At 47.4% G+C, this 23,676-nt stretch overlaps 1 protein-coding gene across 1 annotated transcript in view; it reads left to right on the top strand.

Annotated features, from left to right (window-relative positions):
• STARD9 (StAR related lipid transfer domain containing 9) overlaps nucleotides 1–23,676 on the top strand; it is a 117,936-nt gene that overhangs the window by 86,527 nt on the left and 7,733 nt on the right. Inside the window, 5 exon segments of the mRNA XM_043919124.1 lie at nucleotides 315–2,247; nucleotides 2,249–9,541; nucleotides 9,703–9,879; nucleotides 10,292–10,475; nucleotides 10,829–10,966. Of these exon segments, the coding sequence (XP_043775059.1) occupies nucleotides 315–2,247; nucleotides 2,249–9,541; nucleotides 9,703–9,879; nucleotides 10,292–10,475; nucleotides 10,829–10,966 (9,725 nt within the window).

Raw genomic sequence — 23,676 nt, 5'->3', positions numbered from 1 at the left:
ACATCTTCATGGATCCAAATAGACATTTGAGCATGGAAAGGCAGCCAAGACTTTCTGGGCAGGATCCATACCACTGTCTCTAAGCGGGGCATCAAAAAGACAGCAGAGGGTCCTGGCAGCTAGGGTTGAAAAGTCCTCTTGCTTGTCTCATGGCAGCCTTTTGAAGAGGCAGCATAGTGTGGGGGACCCAGACACCATGGCCTCACTCACAGATTCCAGCCCCGTAGTGGCTCTTGAAAGAGGAAAAGGTGGTGATGTATCTGACTCAGATAGCGGTTACTCAGTAGGTTCTCTCTCCTGTGTCTGTGCCAAAGCCCTGCCGGCGCCAGTGGAGCTGGAGGAGCCCCAGGGGAAGGAGCGGAACCTCCCAGAGCCAGACAACTCCGAAAGTGACGACAGCCAAATATCTGAGGACTCGCTGGCTGAGAAGGGGCCCGGAAACCCACGGGAAAACTCAGGACACAGTTACCTCACCAGCAGCTGTGGCCACGGCCAGGCCAGAGCGCAAGCCTCTGGGAGGGGCTTCACGACATCCTCAGACAGTCGACCATTCACCTTGGCTCACAGGAGTGTTTCCCTCGACAGTCTGATTGATGCTGAAGAAGAACCGGGGGACCATTGGCAAGGAAAGCCTTCCTTTGCTTCAACTGATGAGATGCCCACAGAGACTTTCTGGCGCCTGCAGAGCCCCATTCTGCCTGCAGGGGGCCAGGAGGCAGTGTGCAGGCTTGGTCCCATCAGTCACAGAAGAGCCCCCAGGCTAGATGCCATCTTGTCAGTGAGCAGTTCATTTTACCTGGAACCCCAGCCGCAGCCGCCCTGTGAACAGCCTGAGGTGGCGGTGGAGCGAAGCCCCACAGAACCGGCCACCACTCTCCAAGACGTGCAGCCCTCCAGAGGGAGCCCTCTGGTGTCCATGGATTCCTGGTTCTCCTGTGACTCCAAGATCAATCCCAGCAGCCCCCCACGTTCTTTATGTCCAAGTCCCGACATCCAGGAGGTTCAGCGCTGTGGTTGGGAAAGGCCTGGATACTGGCTCAATATAGAAGAACTCAAGTCACCAGGTGCAGAAACCATCCTGCCTTTCAGCACCACACTGCCCCCGGCCAGCACTGAGCTGCCTTGCAGCATTAGCAGTGTGTATACAGATCCCGTGTCTGGGTCTGGGTCCCTCTGGGACCCTTGCAGCCTTCCTCAGCCAGGAGCTGAGGGTACCTCTCAAGCCAGTGGGGTCCCTGACACAGCCCAGCAAGGCGTCTCTGAAGCATCTAACTCTAGTGTGTCCAGCCTGTTGGCTGCCTCTGCCAGCTCATTTACTTATGTTGGCAGCGCCTGTGAGAGAGACTGGGCTGCCCTTCAGCAAAAATACCTCCTTGAACTGTCTCATCCTGTTTTGGAGGCCACGGGAGCCCCCAGGCCAGTTTTCCCCTCCCTTAGGCAAGACTCTGGTCCTCCAGTTCAAGCTTCCGGCAGGGGAGGAGATGGTGTATTGCCAGTTGGTCCTGGGGCATCCAGCAGCCCAGATTTCAACAATGTTCCAACCCATCTGTCCAAAATTAGGCGTTTGAGAGCAGAGAAAGAACAGGACAGTCTGAATGTCAAGGTAGAAGGTACTTCAGATTTCTTTACAACTAGTGAGAAAGAGGTGAGTCATAGTGGAACTTACTCAGCAGATGTAGAATCGTTGACTTCTGGGCCTACAAATGCACAGGTCTCTGCAGCAGAGAACAAGATGGCATATCCCATGACGGCAGCACGGGGAGTCAAAAAGAGCAGCTTGGAGGAGTCCTCTCAGAGCAGCGAGAAACCTGGACTCATGACATCCTCTGATGAGTGTTTCATCCTGAAGAACCCTTGTCACCATATTGTCACCATAGCCACCAAAGACCCCCATTGGCCCCGAGGCTGGGCTCCTTTGAGGAAGAAGAGAGCAGGCCCGGTGAGGCGATTAGGTCTGAACAGCCACCGCCCCCCCTCAGGAAGAGAAGACAGACTCCCAGGAGAGCTCCATGGAAGCGGGCAGAAGACACAGCAAGCCTTCCTGCTCCTTTCCGTCTGGTCCAGAGCTATACCTTCACTCTGCTCCCTGGAATCCACTTCCATCTTCCCTGCAGCCACCTCCCTTGGAAACATTCTATGTGACCAAAAGCCGAGATGCCCTGACAGAAACTGCCTTGGAAATTCCAGCTTGCAGAGAAGCAAGGGTTCCCTCCCCACCCCTCAGGGAAGCCTGGGGCTTTGGACATGAGCACCAGGTCCTCCAAAATGTGTATGTGGAGGACAAGTTGCCAGTACAATTACAAAACCAGAATTCCCAGATTGCATCATCTCAGCAGGTCGCAGCAGAGAGGCCAGTTGATTTGAATGCCAAGGAAGTTTGCAGAGAAAAAGGGAAATGCCTTGGAAAGGTTAAAGAAAGAAGCCATAATTCGGTTTATTTTTTTGTCACTCAGAATGGACATTTTTTCCCATCTACCAGCATAAAAGTATGTGAATTTGAAAATCAAGTTGGAATTTTAAATAAACAGAGTCTTCCAACGCTCAAGCAGGGAGCAAAGGCTCCTATACAGTCCTACTGCAGTGTTTCCTCAAACAGGTCTGGGTCAAGGAAGCCTCTCCTTGCGTGTGAATCTGAGACGGGTGAGGAAGAAGAGCAGGGGCAGAATGCAGTCCTCACACAGGCTCAGGCCTTTGACATGAAAAGACACTTTCCTGCCAGGGTTAGGTCTGATTTCACCTGTAAAACCATCTATTTAGCCCCTGACAAGGATAAGCCACAGGATGCTGCTCTTCCTTTGAAGTCTAGATCAGTACGTCATCAGGTAAGCAGCCCAGAGACAATGGCCCTGGGTGAGAGTCCAGCCCATAAGGAGGAAGGGAGGAATGAAACTGGGCTTCTTGGAAAAGCACCCCATTCCAAAGATGGCTCAGAAGAGTTTAAGCTTTCACAGACTGAGTCCACATATGAACAATTCCAGTCAGTTACATGCTCTCAGGAAAGAAACCTCAGCGAATGCAAAGTCCCTGGAAAAGCACTTAAAGCAAATCCCAAAGAAGAACCTCCTGGAAAGACATGGGATGAAAGAGTTAATAGTGCCAATGAGATGGCTAGGCTAATTAGGAGTGTGATGCAGCTGGAGAATGGCATCTCAGAAATTGAATCCAAACAGGGTAAGCAGTTGCACGCTTCTCACCCACCAGGAGTCAGCAAGGAGTTCATCTTCCAGTACCAACAGGACCAGGAGACAGCTGACAGCGTGCTGAGGACCGGCAGCTTTGGAAACCACCCGCCCTTCAAGAATCAGCTGACTTCTCCCAAATGGACAGACGATGTTATCTGTAGGGATGGTGAAGCTGGGGAAGTGGAGGTGAATGGTAGCACTGATCCCCAGGGACCTGGAAGCAGATTTGTGAGAGGGCATACCTACCCAGCTGTGCTAAACACACCTGCCAAGGACTCTGGTGGTTATTTAGGGGTGTGCACAGTTTGCAGAGAATGCACCAATGCCTCTGCTCACCCGAGGACGAAATCTTCAGCCAGAGCTCTGCCATTGCAGCCCAGACCCGAGGGGACTTCTGAGGAGGGCAAGCTGGTGAATGCAGTGCACCTCAGATGTCAGCCCCGCAGCTTGGGAAGTCTGGAGGAGCTGGAGACTTTGGAGGGTGTTCAAGAAAGCCATCCTGCCAAGTGCATCCATCGTTTTCAGCAAGAGGAGCCAGCAGTTCAAGGCAGAGTGGAAGAAATGGCTGCTCAAAAAGGGAGCCTAGAGGAGAAAAACACAGTCTCGGCGACTCAGAGACTCCCTGGCCAGTGCCACCATTGTGTGCACACATTGTTCGGCCACAGGACCGGCCTGTCACCAAGCCAGCCAGACTCCTGCATGGCCCCTTGCCAAGACCTGAGTCACACCTTGCTCTTGAATTCAACAAGGCTGCCAAGAAGCTATCTTTATGCACCTGATACTCTAGGCATCTCTTCTGTTGACTATGTGTTGGATCCTACCGTGCTGAAAATGCCCACCAGTCCCTTGGTAACTGGAGCCGGGCAGCAGGACCAGAGTGGAGCGTCTGGACACCACAGCCTGCAGGGAGATGACAGATGGGACTCCTCTGTGTTGCACTCTGCTTGGCCTGGATCTGTGACACCCACAGCCACTGGACCTCGTGGTCAATCCAGTGTACCAGGGAGCGTTCCCCTGGCTGCCGAGGGCAAGAGGTCAGCAAGCACTGGTCCCCAAGACCAAGGAGGCGACCTTAGAAGCAGCTCGATGCGCCTGGATAGCAGGGTAGGTTCTCCTTCCAGAGCTGAGGCAGCTGAACCAAGAGGACCAGACAGAGCCGGTGCCCTGAATGGGGCCTCTAGCCTGCTTGAGAGGAAGGTTGGCAGCCCCTTAGAAGAAGGAGACAACCAAGGCAGAGAGGTAAGGCAGGAGGCCGAGGACCTGAGTCCTGCTGGTGGGGCTTTCTCAGTGCCTGTGTCCCCACCAGGGGTCCCTCAGCCAGAGCCCTCTGCTCAGCCACCCACAAGCCTGGCTGTGTTGGAGGAGATGGGACTGGCAAAGACTCAGAGGAAGCAGCTTTATGACGTGGTGGCTGGGGGCACAGTTCTGCCTTCCAGCAAGACTTTATTAGAACCTGAATGTTCTTCAAGGGCCCCCAGCAGGCTGCAGTGTCCACAAATGGGCCAGTCAGTGGCTGACAGGACCACAAATGAGGCTGAAGCATGGAATCACATGGCATCTCTCTCTGTTGAACCAGGACACCGATCAGTTGACAAGAGGACAACGGTCCATCAGGCCATACCCCCGTCTGCAGACAGTTTCCACTCTCTGCCCAGCACTGACACTGACGTGGGGCCACAGTGTCCCTCACGGACTTCCCCCCACACTGAGCCCGCTCCAGGTGGGAGCCATTGTACCAGAAAACAGGAGTGTTTCCTGGGAGCAGGTGAACAATCTGTGTGTCACACAAGCTCTTCTGAAATCACAGAGAAAAACAAAGCAACGGGAGCGGCTCCCTCTGCTGGTGCTCTGGGCTCAGGGAATCTTGCTTCTTCAGCAGCCTCCAGGGAGGAGGGCAGGAGGGTGAAGACAGGGGAAGTGGTGGCTGCCTCACTTTCTCAGGCCCCTTTTGAGGATGCTGGGCGGATTGCACAGGGGCGAGAGGCATTGGCTGTGGCTGAGGGCATGCTCCCTGGCCATCAGGAGAGCAGCCCAGCCCACCAAGAACCTGCGACTCCGGACTGCACGTGGGGAGGAGGCTCAGGTACTGTCCAAGCCATTGCTCAGGGAGAAAAAGCAGCCTGTTTTGAAAGTCGCCATGTGACCGCAGATGTTCAGAACTCAGCCAGCCTCTCGGAGCCTAACCAAGACCAGGGCCAATGCCTCGAGGCTTCCACCAGCTCAGAAGAAGGGAGGGCGAATCCCACGTGGGGTGCCGTCCTGCCCAGAGCCCTAAGGGGGGTTGGACCGGAAGCTCCCTCGCAGCCTCGTGTGAAGCGGGAAGGGAGTATTGGCTCTGGGCTGGCAGAAGCCTGCAGGGCCGGCGTGGAAGGTCCCAGGCTAGCTCTGTTGCCGGATCAGAGCCCCGGGGGAGTCAGAGAGGAGGCCCCGAGCAGATGCCCGCGGGAAGACTCAGGTGTTGGTGTCTCCTCATGGAGCCCTGGTGGCAGCAAGACCCTTGGCCGATCCCAGAGCCAGGAAGAGAGCAGATCTGGTCCTTGCTGGCAGCCGCATAGCCCTCAACCTGTTGTTTGGGGTGCCCGTTCCTCCCCTTCCTCCACCTCACTATGTTACAGAGATGGTGACCTGGGCAGAGGGGCTTCCACAGCCCCTCTACACTCTCACCACCCTTCCAGGGTCCCTTCCAGGGCCTCGGGAATGGAGAGAGGAGAGGGCTGTGGCGGGGAACCTGGCGTGCTGTTGGCACATGGCCTTGAGCCCAAAGGCATTAAGGTAGAGCTGGGGCCAGCAGACGGCAGCACCCCAGAGGCCTCTGCCGCTGCGGTCCTACCTCTGACTGGGGGCTGCAGCTCTCCTGCTGCCCCCGACATGAGGACGAGCCCCCTCAGCCCCTTGCTTACTGATGGGAGCTCCAGGTCAGTAGGGGTTTCTGAGAAGAAGGCTGCCGAGAAGAAAGTCAGAGCCGAGCTTGAGGCTCTCCCTTCCCCCGAGGGCAGGTGCTCTGAGACACCCGGGAAGTTGCAGGACAGCTCTGTGGGGGGCCAGGGTGCACAGGGCTCTCAACCCAAGCCAGCAGCAGCGGGGGGACCACACACCCTGAATTTAAGTGAAGGGTGTGTTGAGAGTGAACTGCCGGAGGGACTACAACAGGGATGTTTGGGAAATGACATCAGATGCCTTCCAGAAGAGCCGCAACTTCCCCCAGGGGCCAGGGATCATGGTGGCTTGCATCCCCAAGCCAAACTCATAACAGAGTTAAAGTATGTCTCCAGATCCCAGGTTGACAGTCCGTGGGAGGAGGAGGAGCAGCAGAGAGACCAGGCTGCCAGTGGCCATGGACACCCTGTGGGGGTCAGGAGGCCCTGTGCTGATGAAGGCAGCTCAGACAGCTGTCAGATTAGAGGTGCAGACAGAGAGGGCAGGACAGTGGCCAGGTCCCCTGTGTCCAAGACGATCTCACCCAGCTTCGGTGACTCAGCTGCTGTCTCCTTAGGGCAACGCAGAGCACGCTGGCCAGCAGCCCAGGGCCCCGGGCAGCCCTCTTCTGGTGGGGAGCAGCTGGCGCCCCACCACCGGGGTTCACTTCCTATAATTGCAGTCTTGTCCGGTCGCAAATACTCCAGACCACAGTTCTCTGTGGTCAGCTCTTCCCGGTCTCTTCAGGAGCTGAACTTGAGCGTGGAGCCTCCTTCCCCAACAGAGGAGGATATCGCGGAGCCCAACCAACTGTGGGCCTCACACCCCAGGGGCACTTCCTCAGGAAAATCTGCAGTGAGAACATCTCTGAATGCTGAGGGTTGTGATCAGGAAGCCTTCTCTGACTTGGACAGTATTGCTACTGATCTCAGGCCCCTACCACTCGCACCCCCACCTTATTCAGCGACTTCAACTTTCTCGAGAATGCCAATCCCTAATCTCACGTCCGTCCATCCATCTGGTGCTCTGGAACAGGCCCAGTCAGGAAAGTCAGAGAGACTGGGTGGCCAGGCCAGACCAGAGGAGTGGCACTCCACGGATGTGGGCGGAGGAGCCCTGCTCTTGGGCCCCAGTGACATCAACCCCTGCATCCTTCCCTGGCGTCCCAAGGGGCCTGCGCGCACTGGCTGGAGGCAGCATGTATTTGGTGGTGCAGTCAGCATCTCCCACTGCCCCACATCGCAGGGTCTGACACCTCCAAACGTGGCCCAGAGCAGCATGGACAGCTGCCTAGAGGACCAGAGCTCCTTGCTTCATTCCCACCTCAGCACCTTGGCCAGCGCCCAGAGCATGTTGAACAAATGCAGCAGCGTTGGAAATGCCCGAGGTTCACGTGAGGCCTGGGAGGTATGGGGTTCCTTGCCTGCCCTGAGGAACCCCAACATCCTGATCAGCTCTGAAGGAGCAGCCCCCTCGAAGGGTCCTGATGAAAGAGCCCAGTTCCGGGGCACCCCTGATGAAGTGGGTTCTCTGAGGAGGGAGCCCTCCTGGGCTGAGGGAAGTGCTGCAGTTCCAGTGGATGAGATTATGCTGCTATATCCGTCCGAGGTGGGTGGTCCTGTAGCTCAGTCCAGGACGGACACCTTGGAGCGAGGCACGCAGACCCTGGGCTGCGAGTCCCACTGGAGCTCTTCTGACTCCTCTGCCCGGTCGGATCTGGCCTCCTGGGCCAGCATGCACAGCCTGTCTCTCCACCTGTCACAACTCCTGCACAGCACCTCGGAGCTGTTGGGGAGTCTCTCCCAGCCAAGTGTGGCCGAAAAGGAGTGGAATGCCAAGAGGGACACCCCTCGTGAGGTGCCCCAGACCCAGGTGACAGACGGCTCTACTCAGACCACCGTGGATGAGGGCATCCAGACTGACCTGGCCTCGCCATCCCTCCACCTCCAGGCCCCAGAGGCCGAGCCTCAGAAGGTCGATGTGATCCTTGAAGGGCTGGGCTCGGATCTTGCTAGCATGTCTCAAGGAAAGGGACATGTCCCCGGGACACTTCAGAAGAGAGAGGCAGAGGAGACGGTGTGGAAAACAGCAGGGCCCCTAGATCTTCAGGGAGAAGACACTCTTTGCAGGCCCCAGAGCACCCCTGTACCCTCATTCCACTTCAACTTTCAGAAAGGCCCCTTTGGGCAGAACCTGCCTTCTCTGAGCCCCCAAGCTTCTCCGAATGCCCTCCTGCCTCCCAGCTCCCAGCCAGAGGAGCCCTCCTGCCTGGCTGTTGGCAGACCCTGCCTCAGCGCACTTTCCTCCCCAGGGCCCTGCCCCCACACTGTGGAGTCTGCCGGGGAGCTCAGGGTGCAGAAGGAGCAGGGGTCCACCAGTGCCTTGCTGGTGGACAGGGCCTCCTCCCCGATCCTCACACTTAGTGCCAGCTCGCCAGGGTCGGGGATCCCACCAGGCGCCTTGTCTCTCCCGTCTCCCTCAGATCTTTCCCTTGACAGCCGCCAGAAACTCGTGTCCAGCCCAAGCCTTCCCCTTCCTGCCCCCCGGCCTCCAGTGGGTAATTTTTCTCAAACCACTGATGAGGCAGGTGGCTCTCAGAGAGCAGGGGCTCCATGTGGAGAAGGGGGTGCCCGCAGACCCTTTGGGGTGAGCTCCCAAGGCGGCCCACAGCAGAGCACAAAGCTCCAAGTCCGTTTTGTGCAGCAGTGTCTGCCCGGGACCACCGCCGGGGTGCAGAGCAGACTGTCACCCCCTGCCCTGAGGAGCAGGAGCCAGAGGCTGACTGACAGCTTTCTGCCTGAGGACGTGGCCTCAGTAGAGTGTGGCTCGCTGAGCAGAAGGGGGCCAGGTGGATGGCAGAGCAGGACAGAGGAAAGGCGTGAGGGCTCAGCCTCGCCAGTGGAGCTGCGGCCTGCTCTGGACATTTCCTCTTCGTTGGGGGGCCTCCAGCGCCACAGCCCCTGCCCTTTCTCTGAGTTGACTGATACCCCAGGGCTCCAGGGTTGCATCTTGGGCCCGCCTGTGGCCTGCCAGCCTGGGGGACTGCTGCCCTCTGGTTCCCAGATGTACACGGCCCCTGAGCCCCAACATCATGGTCTGAGGGACCTCCCCATGCTTAACAAATTTAGTGACTGGTGTGGGCCTCAGAATGGCTCTCCTGGAGGGCCGGGTACCGTGAATTCCCTGGGGACCAGAGGTGATTGTGGCTCTGGAGAGCAGCCCCAGAGGCGCCCACAAGCCCCTGAGGACCAGAGCCGGGCACCAGAGTGGCCCCAGAGGGAGCAGATCCCCCTGAAAGTTGGGGCCCAGAACCTCTCCCTCAGCACAGAACTCACAGAAGCAAAACTGCACCATGGCTTTGGGGAGACAGACGCCCTGCTGCAGGTGCTGAAGAGTGGCACGGGGGAGGCGCTCGCTGCCGAGAAGGAGGAGCTATACGCCCGGTAAGGACCTGGCCCTGGGTGGGAGGCCAGAGAAGGCCAACAGCTGGCTGTTCCCCTCTCCCTGGCTCAGCTCTGGGATCTTCCAGGGGTCAGAGACAGATCTTAAGACAGAGAAGGGGCTTCAGGGTTGGCGTCAGTGACTCAGTCATGTTCTGTCTCAGGCCAAAACACACAGCAGAGACCCTCCAGAGGGAGCAGGCTGAGGGACTTCAGAACTCCCGCCGGACACGAAGCCTCAGCCCCAAGAAACAACTGAGCTTTGCTCGGGACTTTGACCTCCCCAGCCGGCGCCGAGAATACCTGCAGCAGCTGAGGAAGGACGTTGTGGAGACCACCCGGTAGGTGGACCCAGTGCCCTGCGGGGAGCCGGCTCGGGTGTGGGGTGAGAGCATGTGGGGAGTGGGGCCTGGACTCTAGTGTCCTGGACACCAGAGGCCACAGTTTTCTATGCCAGGAGTGACCAGGAGTGGGTCCTACGTGCCTGTGGACAGTGGTAGGCAGCTGTGGAGACAGAGGCAAAGGGAAAATGGAGGGTGGGAGGGAGCTGTGGAGGGGGTGGAGTGGATAGAGGGGGCATGATGTGCTATGTAAGGCTGCATGCCTGAGCTCAGGATGTTTATAAAACCAAACTTGAAGACCCTGTGGGCAAAGAGAGGATGGGTCTTTCAAGAAGATGGTGTTGAGCGGGCCTGGGCCATTGCCCACTGACCACGTTAGAAGGCATCTCTGCACCCCTTTGGTTTTCCCCAGGAGCCCAGGGTCAGCATCAAGGTCTTCTCACCCACCCTCTGACATAGAGCTGATGCTACAAGAATACCAGCGGGCCCGTGAGGAGGCCAAAGTGGAGATTGCCCGGGCCCGGGACCGACTGCGGGAGCGGACCGAACAGGAAAAGCTGAGAATTCGCCAGCAGATCATCTCCCAGCTGCTGCGGGTGGGGAGTGGGACAAGCCTCTGATTTCAGGGTGGGCTTGGGCCTGGGGCAGACCTCAGACTGGGTCAGCCATCCCCATGCTGCCTCTGAGTCTTGGAACGTAGCATCTGGAGGAAGGTGTCAGGTCCTGGTGCCTGTTCAGAGCTGCTTCACTCTGTTTACATGTCATCCTCATTAGACCAGCTCTGGTCCCCAGGCAAGAGTCTGGGAGGAGGCAGCTTGTCACTATAGTTGGGATTGGGATGGGGGAGGCACGAAGGTATGAGACTAAGGCAGGAGGCACTGGGAGGCGATGGGAGTGTGGGTAGTGAGGAGGCACCTGAAGCTGGTTGGCGGTGATCTGTCCTTCCCAGGAGGAAGAAAAACTACACAACTTGGCCACCTCTGGCTCCCGGTGCACCAGCTCTGACGGAAGCCTCTCATCTGGTGGCACCTCTGGCTATAATAGCAGCCCAGCCTTGCCAAGCCAGCTCCAGTCCCCAGACAGTGTGGTGAGTAGGCAAATGCGAGGCATGAACCAGGGGCCAGGACCGCTGTGATACTTTGGAAGTTTTGTCTCCTAGGGGCCACTCACTGCTGACATGAACCCTCATGAGCAATGGCCTTTGGTCTTCCCTGTGGTTTTGTCTCCCTTCCCTGTTCATTCATTCATTTATTCAACAGGTATTTATTTTGTGGGCACTATTTTAGTCACTGGACAAAATTGTTCTTGTCCTTAAACAGATTATTAGAGGGAAGTAGCTTGTTTTATGATTAATTATTGTTGTAGAAAATTCTATGAAGAAGGAGTGCAAAACAATATGAAACAGGAACCTGACTTAGTCTGAAGGATCAGCAAAGATGCTCTGAAGAGACTGTGTTTAAACTGAGACTGGAAAGCTGAGAGGTAGTTAACTCAGTAGAAGTTGGTGTCTGGAGATACTTGGGGGGCAGAAGAGCTTTCCAGGTGGAAGACTCAGCAAATGAGTATTTAAGCGAAGAATTTTATGGGGAACTACAGGAAGGTTAGTGTGGCTGGAATGTAAAGAGTGAAATGGAAGAATCACACAAGAAAAGACTAGACAAGGCAAGGTCATGTATACTCTATTGAAAATTCTGGCTGCTTTCTAATCCATATGATTATGCTATTTCCCGAAGCTGCTGATGAATTTTTTAGTGGGGAGAATGACAAACTTGCCAGAGAAGAGGCAAGAACAGCCCCGGTAGACCCGCTTATGACTGTGGCAAAGCTGAGAGATGACAGTTGCTTGGTTCAGGGCACTGCCCAAGTGGAGAAGCCAATGTGCATGTGTTGACTAGAGAATCCACAGGCACCAGGGTGGATTGGAAGTTGGAGCCAGGGAGTGGGGGGAGTGAGAGCCACACATATTTTGGGCTCAAAGGGCTTGTGATGTCCATGTGATGAGGAGCCCTGGAAGGGACAGGTTTTGAGGGGAAGATCACCATCTAGTTTTGTATTGACTGTGTTGAAAGTACATGTGAGAAATGCAGGGGAGTAGTTGAAAATCAGGCAGCTTGGATCCAGATCTGGAGCTCAGAGGTGCGATCTGGCTGGGGATATAAAATCTGAAAGCAAAACTTTTATGTGTTTTATAAGCAAAACTTCACATAGTAAAAAAAAAATAAAAATAGTACTCAAATAGTAACAAAGGTACAGAATGTCAAGTGCGTCTTTTAGTCTCCTTCTTGCCTCCCCAGAAGCATTCATCCATCTCAGTTTGCTGTATATTTCCAGAGATATCCTGTGCATCTATTAGGATATGTATATCTTTTAAAAATATGTATATCTTTTTGTAAAGTTCATGAATGGAAGCATACTATACCCATTTTCTCTCTGCTCTTTTTCCTTAAAAATATTTTTTAGATACTGTTTCATATCAGTAAATCTGGTGCTTTTTTAAATAGCTGAATAGTGTTTTTCTCTTTTATTGCATGTTGTTTTGTTTTGTTTTGTAAATAAGTTCATTTGTATCATCTTTTTAGCTTCCACATACAAGTGATATCATACGATATTTGTCTCTTCTCTGTCTGACTTACTTCACTTAGTATGATAAACTCTAGGTCCATCCATGTTGCTGCAAATGGCTCTATTTCCTTTTTTATGGCTGAGTAATATTCCACTGTATATTTGAACCACATCTTCTTTATCCATTCATGAGTTGGACATTTAGGTTGCTTCTTTGTCTTGGTTATTATAAACAGTGCTGCAGTGAACACTGGGGTGCATGTATCTTTTTGAATTATGATTTTCTCCAGATATATGCCCAGGAGTAGAATTGCTAGATCATATGATAATTCTATGTTTAGCTTTTTAAAGAATCTCCAGCTGTTCTCCATAGTGATTATACCAATTTATATTCCCATCAACACAGAGGGTTTCTTTTTCTCCACACCTTCTCCAGCATTTAGTGTTTATATACTTTTTGATGATGGCCATTCTGATTGGTGTGAGGTGATACCACATTGTGGTTTCAGTTGATTTAATAATCAGCAATGTTGAGCACCTTTTCATGTGCTTTTTGACCATCTGTATATCTTCTTTGGAGAAATTTCTGTTTAGGTCTTCTGCCCATTTTTTGATTTTTTTTTTTTTTTTTTTTTAATATTGAGCTGCATGGGCTGTTTGTATATTTTGGAGATTAATCCCAGGTCAGTCACTTTGTTTACAAATATGTCCTCCCATCCTGTAGGTTGTCTTTTCATTTTGTTTATGGTTTCCTTTGCTGTACAAAAGATTTTTAAGTTTAATTGGTTCTTATTTGTTTATTTTTGTTTTTGTTTTCATTAGGAGGTGTATCCAAAAAGATATTGCTGTGATTTCTGTCAGAGTATTCTGCCTATGTTTTCCTCTAAGAGTTTTATAGCATCTGGCCTTAAATTTAGGTCTTTAACCCATTTTTGTTTATTTTTGTGTATGGTGTTAGTGTTCTAATCACCTTCTTTCACCTGTAGCTGCCAGTCCCCAGCACCCGTTGTTGAAGAGTGTGTTTTTTCTCCAGTTTACATTCTTGACTCCTTTGTCATAGATTCACTGGCCATAAGTGTGTGGGTTTATTTCTGGGCTTTCTATCCGGTTCCATTGGTCTATCAGTCTTTGTGCTAGTACCATACAGTTTGATTACTGTAGCTTTAGTATAATTTGAAGTCAGGGAGTCTGATTCCTCCTGCTGCATTTTTCCTTTTCAGGATTGTTTTGGCTATTCCGGGTCTTTTGTGTTTCCATACAAATTTTAAATTTTCTTGTTCTGTGAAAAATGCCATTGATAATTTGATAGGGATTGCACTGAATCTGTAGATTGCCTTGGTTAGTATGGTCATTTTGACAATACTGATTCTTCCAATCCAAGAACATGGTATATCTTTTCATCTGTTTGTATCACCTTCAGTGTCTTTCATCAGCACCTCATAGTTTTCAGAGTATAGGTCTTTTGCCTCCTTAAGTAGGTATATTCCTAGCTATTTTTTTCTTTTTGCTGTGATAGTAAATGGAATTGTTTCCTTAATTTCTGTTTCTGTTTTTTCATTGTTATTGTGTAGAAATGCAACAGATTTCTGCATATTAATTTTATATCCTGCAACGTTACCAAATTCATTTAGCTGTAGTAGCTTTCTGGTAGCAACTTTAGTATTTTCTATGTATGGTATCATGTCATCTTCAAACAGTGACAGTTTTACTTCTTCTTTTCCAACTTTTATTTCTTTTCTTTCTCTGATTGCCATTGCTAGGGCTTCCAAAATTATGTTAAATAAAAGTGGTAAGAGTGCACATCCTTATCTTGTTCCTGATCTTAGAGGAAATGCTTTCAATTTTTCATTATTGAGTATGATGTTAGCTGTAGGTTTATCCTATATGGTCTTTATTATGTTATGATAGATTCCCTCTATGCCCACTTTCTGGAGAGGGTTTTGTTTCTTTATCACAAATGGATGTTGAATTTTGTCAAAAGCTTTTTCTGTACATGTTGAGATTATCATATGGTTTGTATTCTTCAACTGATTAATGTGGTGTATCACACTGATCGATTTCTGGGTATTGAAAAATCTTTGCATCCCTGGGATAAATTCTACTTGATCATGGTGTATGATCCTTTAATGATCCTATTGTTAGATTGGTTTTGCTAGTATTTGTTGAGGATTTTTCATCTGTGTTTATCAGTGTTATTGGCTTGTAATTTTCTTTTTTTGTGATGTCTTTGGTTTTGGTTATCAGGGTGATGATGGCCTCATAGAATGAGTTTGGGGGTGTTCCTTCCTCTGAAATTTTTAAAAATTGCTTCCGAATGATAGATGTTAAGTCTTATCTAGATGTTTGATAGAATTTGCCTATGAAGCCATCTGCTCCTGGACTTTTGTTTGTTGGAAGTTTTTAAGTCACGGTTTCAATTTCAGTACTTGTGATTGGTCTGGCTCATATTTTCTGTTTCTTCCTGGTTCAGTCTTGGAAGATTGTACCATTCTAAGAATTTGTCCATTTTATTGGCATATAGTTACTTGTAGTCTCTTATGATCCTTTCTGTTTCTGTGGAGTTAATTATAACTTCTTTTTCATTTCTAACTTTATTGATTTGAGTCCTTTCCCTTTTTCTCTTGAGTCTGGCTAAAGGTTTGTCATTTTTGTTTATCTTTTTCAAAGAACCAGCATTTAGTTTCATTGGTCTTTTCTATTGTTTTATTTCTGCTCTGATCTTTGTGATTTCTTTGCTTCTACTAACTTTAGGTTTTGTTTGTTCTTCTTTCTCTAGTTGCTTTAGGTGTAAGATAAGGTTGTTGAGATTTTTCATTTCCTAAGGTGAGATTTTATTGCTATAAACTTCCCTCTTAGAACTGCTTTTTCTGCATCCCAGAGGTTTTGGATCATTTTGTCTCTAGACATTTTTTTACTTCCTCTTTAATTTCTTCAGGAATCCATTGGTTACTGAGTAACATTGTTTAGCCTCCATGTGTTTGTGTTTTTTACAGTTTCTTTCCTTGTAGTTGATTTCTAATCTTAGTATTATGGTCAAAAAAGATGCCTGATATGATTTCAGTTTTCTTAAATTTGCAAAGGTTTGCTTTGTGGCCCTGGAGAAGGTTCTGTGTACACTTGAGAAGAATGTGTATTCTGTTGCTTTTGGATGAAATGTTCTATAAATTAAGTTCATCTGGTCTTATATGTCAGTCTTTTATTGATGATTGTTCAGTAGTTGTGATTCTGGTGTTTTCAGAGAGGAGGTGAGGTTAAGTCCTTCTGCTTCACCATCTTGTCTCCTCCCCATAATGATTGTTGAATAGAGTAAAACTTAAATTCTCCCTCCTACCACAAGCTTATTCCTGTGCTGCTGCTCTATTATGATTTGAAATTACATACACATGCCTGGAATACCAGATAGGGAAATATATTGGTAGAATTTTCAGATCATTGGCTTATCATAAAAGGATATAACTCAGGAACAGCCAGAAGGAAGAGATGCATAGGACAAAGTATATGGGAGGCACCACCCTCCCCAAATCACATGTTCACCAACTCCGAAGCTCTGTGGTATATTCCTTCTTGTTTGTTTTTTACATGAAAGTTAGGATTAGCATGTTTAGCTCAATTATAAAAACTTGTTAGTATTTTTAATGGGACCATATTAGATTTATAAATCAACTTATAGAGAAATCACATCTTATCCTGTTAATTTCCTAACCAAGAATGTAGAAGGTTTCTTTTTATGATTTAAAACTTTCCCTTCATGTGTCTCTGAAATTACATATCCAATTTCTTCTGCTTTATCTTTTTTATTTCTGTTATAAATATATTTTCTCTTCCTTTATGTCTTCTGTCTGGTTGTTTTCTTGTACGTGTGAAAGTTAAGTTGAATGCTATGTGTTAATTTTGTGCCCATACTGTTTTTTGACTGATTCTCTAGGTCCACGTTTATACAGTAGTCACTAACACAGGTAGCTTAATTTATTATGTTAAAATTTCAGTTCTTTTTTTTTTTTTTTTTATTAGTTGGAGGCTAATTACTTCACAACATTTCAGTGGGTTTTGTCATACATTGATATGAATCAGCCATAGATTTACACGTATTCCCCATCCCGATCCCCCCTCCCACCTCCCTCTCCACCCGATTCCTCTGGGTCTTCCCAGTGCACCAGGCCCGAGCACTTGTCTCATGCATCCCACCTGGGCTGGTGATCTGTTTCACCATAGATAATATACATGCTGTTCTTTCAAAACATCCCACCCTCACCTTCTTCCACAGAGTTCAAAAGTCTGTTCTGTATTTCTGTGTCTCTTTTTCTGTTTTGCATATAGGGTTATCGTTACCATCTTTCTAAATTCCATATATATGTGTTAGTATGCTGTAATGTTCTTTATGTTTCTGGCTTACTTCACTCTGTATAAGGGGCTCCAGTTTCATCCATCTCATTAGGACTGATTCAAATGAATTCTTTTTAACGGCTGAGTAATATTCCATGGTGTATATGTACCACAAAATTTCAGTTCTTAAGTCACACTAGCCACATTTCACATGGTCAGTAAACATATGTGGTTAGTGGTTACCATATTGTGAAGCCATGCCCTTGATTTTTTTTTTAAGGTATACACCACATCCTCTGCAAATAGTGATCATTTGACCATTTGTTTTCTAATTTTTGAACCACTATTTTCTTCTTCTTTTCTAATTGAATGAACCTAATGTCCCAGCATAAATAAAATAATAGTGATGACAGTAAACATCCTCATCTTATTTGAGGCTTTAGTGGGAATGCTTCAAGAATTTCCTTCATTTAAGCTGAACGCTAACATTTGAGCTGAAATAGATGTATTTTGCAATATTAAGGAAGCATTTATCTATTACTATTTTATAGAGTATTCTTATCCAAAAGGTTATTTCAGTCTCTAGAGATGAGTGTTTAATTGATCTGGGGGCTAATAATTCATACATTCTTATAATACTTTATATACTTATACATAGGATATCTTCTTTTAATGAACATTCAGAGTCTATTTGCTAATATTGTATTGAGGATTTTGTGTCAGTATTTATTAATTTTTTTCCTGTAGTTTTTGTTTTTACAGTATATTTCAGATTTTGGTATAAATGTTATACTTTTCATAGAAAAAAAAGGTTGAAATTTTCTTTTTCAATGTTTAGGAATAGTTACAAAGGTAATGGAAATGTTTAATCCTATTGAATTGTCAGATTAAAGTCAGATGATGCCAGGACTTGGGGACATAGGAACCTTATAAAGTCTTATGACCCAGCAGTGCTTGTAGAGTTTATGAGGGAACATGTATGAAATTATTTCCTAAAGCATTACTTGAAGTGATAATGAGTTGGAACCCAGTAGAGAATCCATCAGTGAGAGAATAGATATATAAGATGTGGTCAATGCACATTTGTAATACTATGTAAAAATAGGTCAGTTCAGTTGCTCAGTTGTGTCTAACTCTTGGCTGACCCCATGGACCGCAGTACGCCAGGCTTCCCTGTCCATTACCAACTCCCAGATCTTACTCAAACTCATGTCCATTGAATTGATGATGTCATCCAACAATCTCATCCTCTGTTGTCCCCTTCTCCTCCCACCTTCTACCTTTCCCAGCATCAGGGTCTTTTCAGATGAATCAGTTCTTTGCGTCAGGTGGCCAAAGTATTGCAGCTTCAGCTTTAGCATCAGTCCTTCCAATGAATATTCACGACTGATTTCCTTTAGGGTTGACTGGTTTGATCTCCTTGCTGTCCAAGGGACTCTCAAGAGTCTTCACCAATACCACAGTTCAAAAGCATCAGTTCTTAGGAGCTCAATTTTCTTTATGGTGCAACTCTCACATCCGTATATGACTACTGGAAAAATCATAGCTTTGACTAGACGGACCTTTGTTAGTAAAGTAATGTCTCTGCATTTTATTTTATTATTTTTTTTTGTCTCTGCATTTTAATATGCTATCTAGGTTGGTCAAAGCTTTTCTTCCAAGAAGCAAGCATCTTTTAATTTCATGGCCGCAGTCACCATCTGCAGTGATTTTGGAGCCCAAGAAAATAAAATCTGTCACTGTTTCCACTGTGCCCCATCTATTTGCCATGAAGTGATGGGACTGGATGCCATAATCTTATTTTTTGAGTGCTGAGTTTTAAGCCAGATTTTTACTCTCCTTTCACTTTCATCAAGAGGCTCTTTAATTCCTCTTTGCTTTCTGCCATAAGGGTGGTATTATCTGCACATATGAGGTTATTGATATTTCTCCCTGCAATCTTGATTCCAGCTGTACTGCATCCAGTCTGGCATTTCACATGGTGTACTCTGCATATGAGTTAAATAAGCAAGGTGACAATATACACCCTTGACTTACTCCTTTCCCAATTGGGAACCAGTCTGTTGTCCAGTTCTGTTGATTTTTTGACCTGCACACAGATTTCCCAGGAGGCAGGTAAGGTGGTCTGGTATTCCCATCTATTTAAGAATTTCCCACAGTTTGTTGTGATCCACACAGCCAAAGGCTTTGGCGTAGTCAATGAAGCAGAAGTAGATGTTTTTCTGGAATTCTCTTGCTTTTTCTGTGATCCAACGGATGTTGGCAATTTGATCTCTGGTTCCTCTGCCTTTTCGAAATCCATCCTGAACATCTGAAGGTTCTCGGTTGATGTACTGTTGAAGCCTGGCTTGGAGAATTTTGAGCATTACTTTACTAGCGTGTGAGATGAGTGCAATTGTGCGGTAGTTTGAGCATTCTTTGCATTGCCTTTCTTTGGGATTGGAATGAAAACTGACCTTTTACAGTCCTGTGGCCACTGCTGAGTTATCCAGATTTGCTGGCAATTTCACAGTTATCATCTGTTAGGATTTGAAATAGCTCAGCTGGAATTCCATCACCACCACTAGCTTTATTCCTAGTGATGCTTCCTAAGATCCACTTGACTTCGCATTCCAGGATGTCTGGCTCTAGGTGAGTGATCACACCATCATGGTTATCTGGGTCATTAAGATCTTTATTGTACAGTTCTTCTGTATAATCTTGCCACCTCTTCTTAAACTCTTCTGCTTCTGTTAGGTCCCTACCATTTCTGTCCTTTATTGAGCCCGTCTTTGCATGAAATGTTCCCTTGGTACATCTAATTTTCTTGAGAAGATCTCTAGTCTTTCCCATTATATTGTTTTCCTCTATTTCCTTGCAATGTTCACGTAAGAAGGCTTTCTTATCTTTCCTTGCTATTCTTTGGAACTCTGCATTCAGATGGATATGTCCCTCTTCTCCTTTGCCTTTCACTTGTCTTCTTTTCTCAGCTATTTGTAAGGCCTCCTCAGACAACCATTTTGCCTTTTACATTTCTTTTTCTTGGGAATGGTTTTGATCACCATCTCCTGTACACTGTTACGAACCTCTGTCCATAGTTCTTCAGGCCCTCTGTCTATCAGATCTAATCCCTTTAATCTATTTGTCACTTCCACTGTATAATCATAAGGGATTTTATTCAGGTCATACCTGAATGGCTTATTGATTTTCCCTACTTTCTTCAAATTAAGTCTGATCTTTGCAATAAGGAGTTCATGATCTGAGCCACAGTCAGCTCTTCGTCTTGTTTTTGCTGACTGTATAGAGCTGCTCCATTTTCGGCTGCAAAGAATATAATCATTCTGATTTTGGTATTGACCATCTGGTGATGTCTATGTGTAGAGTCGTTTGCTGTGTTGTTGGAAAAGAGTGTTTGCTATGACCAGTGTGTTCTCTTGACCAAACTCTGTTAGCCTTTGCCCTGCTTCATTCTGTACTCCAAGGCCAAACTTGCCTGTTATTCCAGGTATCTCTTGACTTCCTACTTTTGCATTCCAGTCCCTTATGATGAAAAGGACATCTTTTTTGAGTGTTGTTTCTAGAAAGTCTTGTAGGTCTTCATGGAACTGTTAAACTTCAGCATCTTTGGCATTAGTGGTTGAAACATAGACTTGGATTACTGTGATATTGAATGGTTTTCCTTGGAAATGAACAAAGATCATTCTGTCATTTTTGAGATTGCACCCAAGTATTGCATTTTGGACTCTTGTTGACTATGAGGGCTACTCCATTTCTTCTAAGGGATTCTTGCCCACAATAGTAGATATAATGATCATCTGAGTTAAATTCACCCATTCTGGTTCATTTTAGTTCACTGATTCCTAAAATGTCAATGTTCAATCTTGCCATCTTTGACCACTTACAATTTACCTTGATTCACGGACCTAACATTTTAGGTTCCTATGCAATATTGTTCTTTACAGCATCAGACTTTACTTCCATCACCAGTCACATCCACAGCTGGGCATTGTTCTCACTTTGGCTCAGCCTCTTCATTCTTTCTGGAACCACTTCTCTGCTTTTCTCCAGTAGCGTATTGGGCACCTACTGACCTGGGGAGTTCATGTTTCAGTGTCCTATCTTTTTGCCTTTTCATACTTTCCTTGGGGTTCTCAAGGCAAGAAAACTGAAGTGGTTTGCCTTTCTCTTCTCCAGTGGACCACGTTTTGTCAGAACTCACTACCATGACCCGTCCATCTTGGGTGACCCTACATGGCATGGCTCGTAGTTTCATTGAGTTAGACAAGGCTGTGATCCAAGTGATCAGTTTGGTTAGTTTTCTGTGATTGTGGTTTTCATTCTGTCTGCCCTCTGATGGATTAGGGTAAGAGGCTTGTGGAAGCTTCCTGATGGGAGGGACTGGCTGCGTGGGAATCTGGGCCTTGCTCTGATGGGCAGGGCCATGCTCAGTAAATCTTTAATCCAGTTTTCCGTTGATGGGTGGGGCTATGTTCCCCCATGTAGCTTGGCCTGAGGCTAAACTATGGCAGGAGTTATGGTGGTAATGGTTCAGTTCAGTTCAGTTCAGTGTAGTCGCTCAGTTGTGTCTGACTCTTTGCGACCCCATGAATCACAGCACGCCAGGCCTCCCTGTCCATCACCAACTCCCGGAGTTCACTCAAACTCACGTCCATTGAGTCGGTGATGCCCTCCAGCCATCTCATCCTCTGTCGTCCCCTTCTCTTCCTGCCCCCAATCCCTCCCAGCATCAGGGTTTTTTCCAATGAGTCAACTCTTCGCATGAGGTGGCCAAAGTATTGGAGTTTCAGCTTCAGCATCAGTCCTTCCAATGAACACCCAGGACTGATCTCCTTTAGGATGGACTCCTAAGGTTGGATCCTAGGTTGGATCCTAGGTTGGATCTCCTTGCAGTCCAAGGGACTCTTAAGAGTCTTCTCCAACACCACAGTTCAAAAGCATCAATTCTTCAACGCTCAGCTTTCTTCACAGTCCCACTCTTACATCCATACATGACCACTGGAAAAACCATAGCCTGACTAGACAGACCTTTGTTGGCAAAGTAATGTCTCTGCTTTTTAATATGCTATCTAGGTTGGTCATAACTTTCCTTGCAAGGAGTAAGCGTCTTTTAATTTCATGACTGCAGTCACCATCTGCAGTGATTTTGGAGCCCAAAAAAATGAAGTCTGACACTGTTTCCACTGTTTCCCCATCTATTTCCCATGAAGTGATGGGACCAGATGCCATGATCTTAGTTCTCTGAATGTTGAGCTTTAAGCCAACTTTTTCACTCTCCTCTTTCACTTTCATCAAGAGGCTTTTTAGTTCCTCTTCACTTTCTGCCATAAGGGTGGTGTCATCTGCATATCTGAGGTGATTGATATTTCTCCCCGCAACCTTGATTCCAGCTTGTGCTTCTTCCAGCCCAGCGTTTCTCATGATGTACTCTGCATATAAGTTAAATAAGCAGGGTGACAGTATACAGCCTTGACATACTCCTTTTCCTATTTGGAACTAGTCTGTTGTTCCATGTCCAGTTCTAATTGTTGCTTACTGACCTGCATATAGGTTTCTCACAAGGAAGGTCAGGTGGTCTGGTATTCCCATCTTTTTCAGAATTTTCCACAGTTTCTTGTGATCCACACAGTCAAAGGCTTTGGCATAGTCAATAAAGCAGAAACACATGTTTTTCTGGAACTCTCTTGCTTTTTTGATGATCCAGCAGATGTTGGCAATTTGATCTCTGGTTCCTCTGCCTTTTCTAAAACCAGCTTGAACATCTGGAAGTTCACTATTCACGTACTGCTGAAGTCTGGCTTGGAGAATTTTGAGCATTACTTTACTAGCGTGTGAGATGAGTGCAATTGTGCGGTAGTTTGAGCATTCTTTGGGACTGCCTTTCTTTGGGATTGGAATGAAAACTGACCTTTTACAGTCCTGTGGCCACTGCTGAGTTTTCCAAATTTGCTGGCATATTGAGTGCAGCACTTTCACAGCATCATCTTTAGGATTTGAAATAGCTCAACTGGAATTCCATCACCTCCACTAGCTTTGTTTATAGTGATGCTAAGGCCCACTTGACTTCACATTCCAGGATGTCTGGCTCTAGGTTGGTGATCACACCATCATGATTATCTGGGTCGTGAAGATCTTTTTTGTACAGTTCTTCTGTGTATTCTTGCCACCTCTTCTTAATATCTTCTGCTTCTGTTAGGTCCATACCATTTCTGTCCTTTATCGAAGCCATCTTTGCATTAAATGTTCCCTTGGTATCTCTAATTTTCTTGAAGAGGTCTCTGGTCTTTCCCATTCTGTTGTTTTCTCTATTTCTTTTCATTGATCGCCGAGAAAGGCTTTCTTATCTCTCCTTGCTATTCTTTGGAACTCCGCATTCAAATGGGAATATATTTCCTTTTCTCCTTTGCTTTTTGCTTCTCTTCTTTTCACAGCTATTTGTAAGACCTCCTCAGACAACCATTTTGCTTTTTGGCATTTCTTTTCCATGGGGATGGTCTTAATCTCTGTCTCCTGTACAATGTCACTAACCTCCATCCATAGTTCATCAGGTGCTCTGTCTATCAGATCTAGTCCCTTAAATCTATTTCTTACTTCCACTGTATAATCATAAGGGATTTGATTTAGGTCATACCTGAATAGTGGTTTTCCCTATTTTCTTCAGTTTAAGTCTGAATTTGGCAATAAAGAGTTCATGATCTGAGCCACAGTCAGCTCCTGGTCTTGTTTTTGCTGACTGTATAGAGCTTCTCCATCTTTGGCTGCAAAGAACATAATCAAATCTGATTTCGATGTTGGCCATCTGGTGATGTCCATGTGTAGAGTCTCCTCTTGTGTTGTTGGAAGAGGGTGTTTACTATGACCAGTGCGTTCTCTTGGCAAAACTCTATTAGCCTTTGCCCTGCTTCATTCTGTACC

Source organism: Cervus elaphus, chromosome 12, assembly GCF_910594005.1.
Source record: "Cervus elaphus chromosome 12, mCerEla1.1, whole genome shotgun sequence".
NCBI classification, from domain to species: Eukaryota; Metazoa; Chordata; class Mammalia; order Artiodactyla; family Cervidae; genus Cervus; species Cervus elaphus.
Note: the sequence above shows the minus strand (reverse complement) of the source record. Positions and strands in the feature narration are given on the sequence as shown.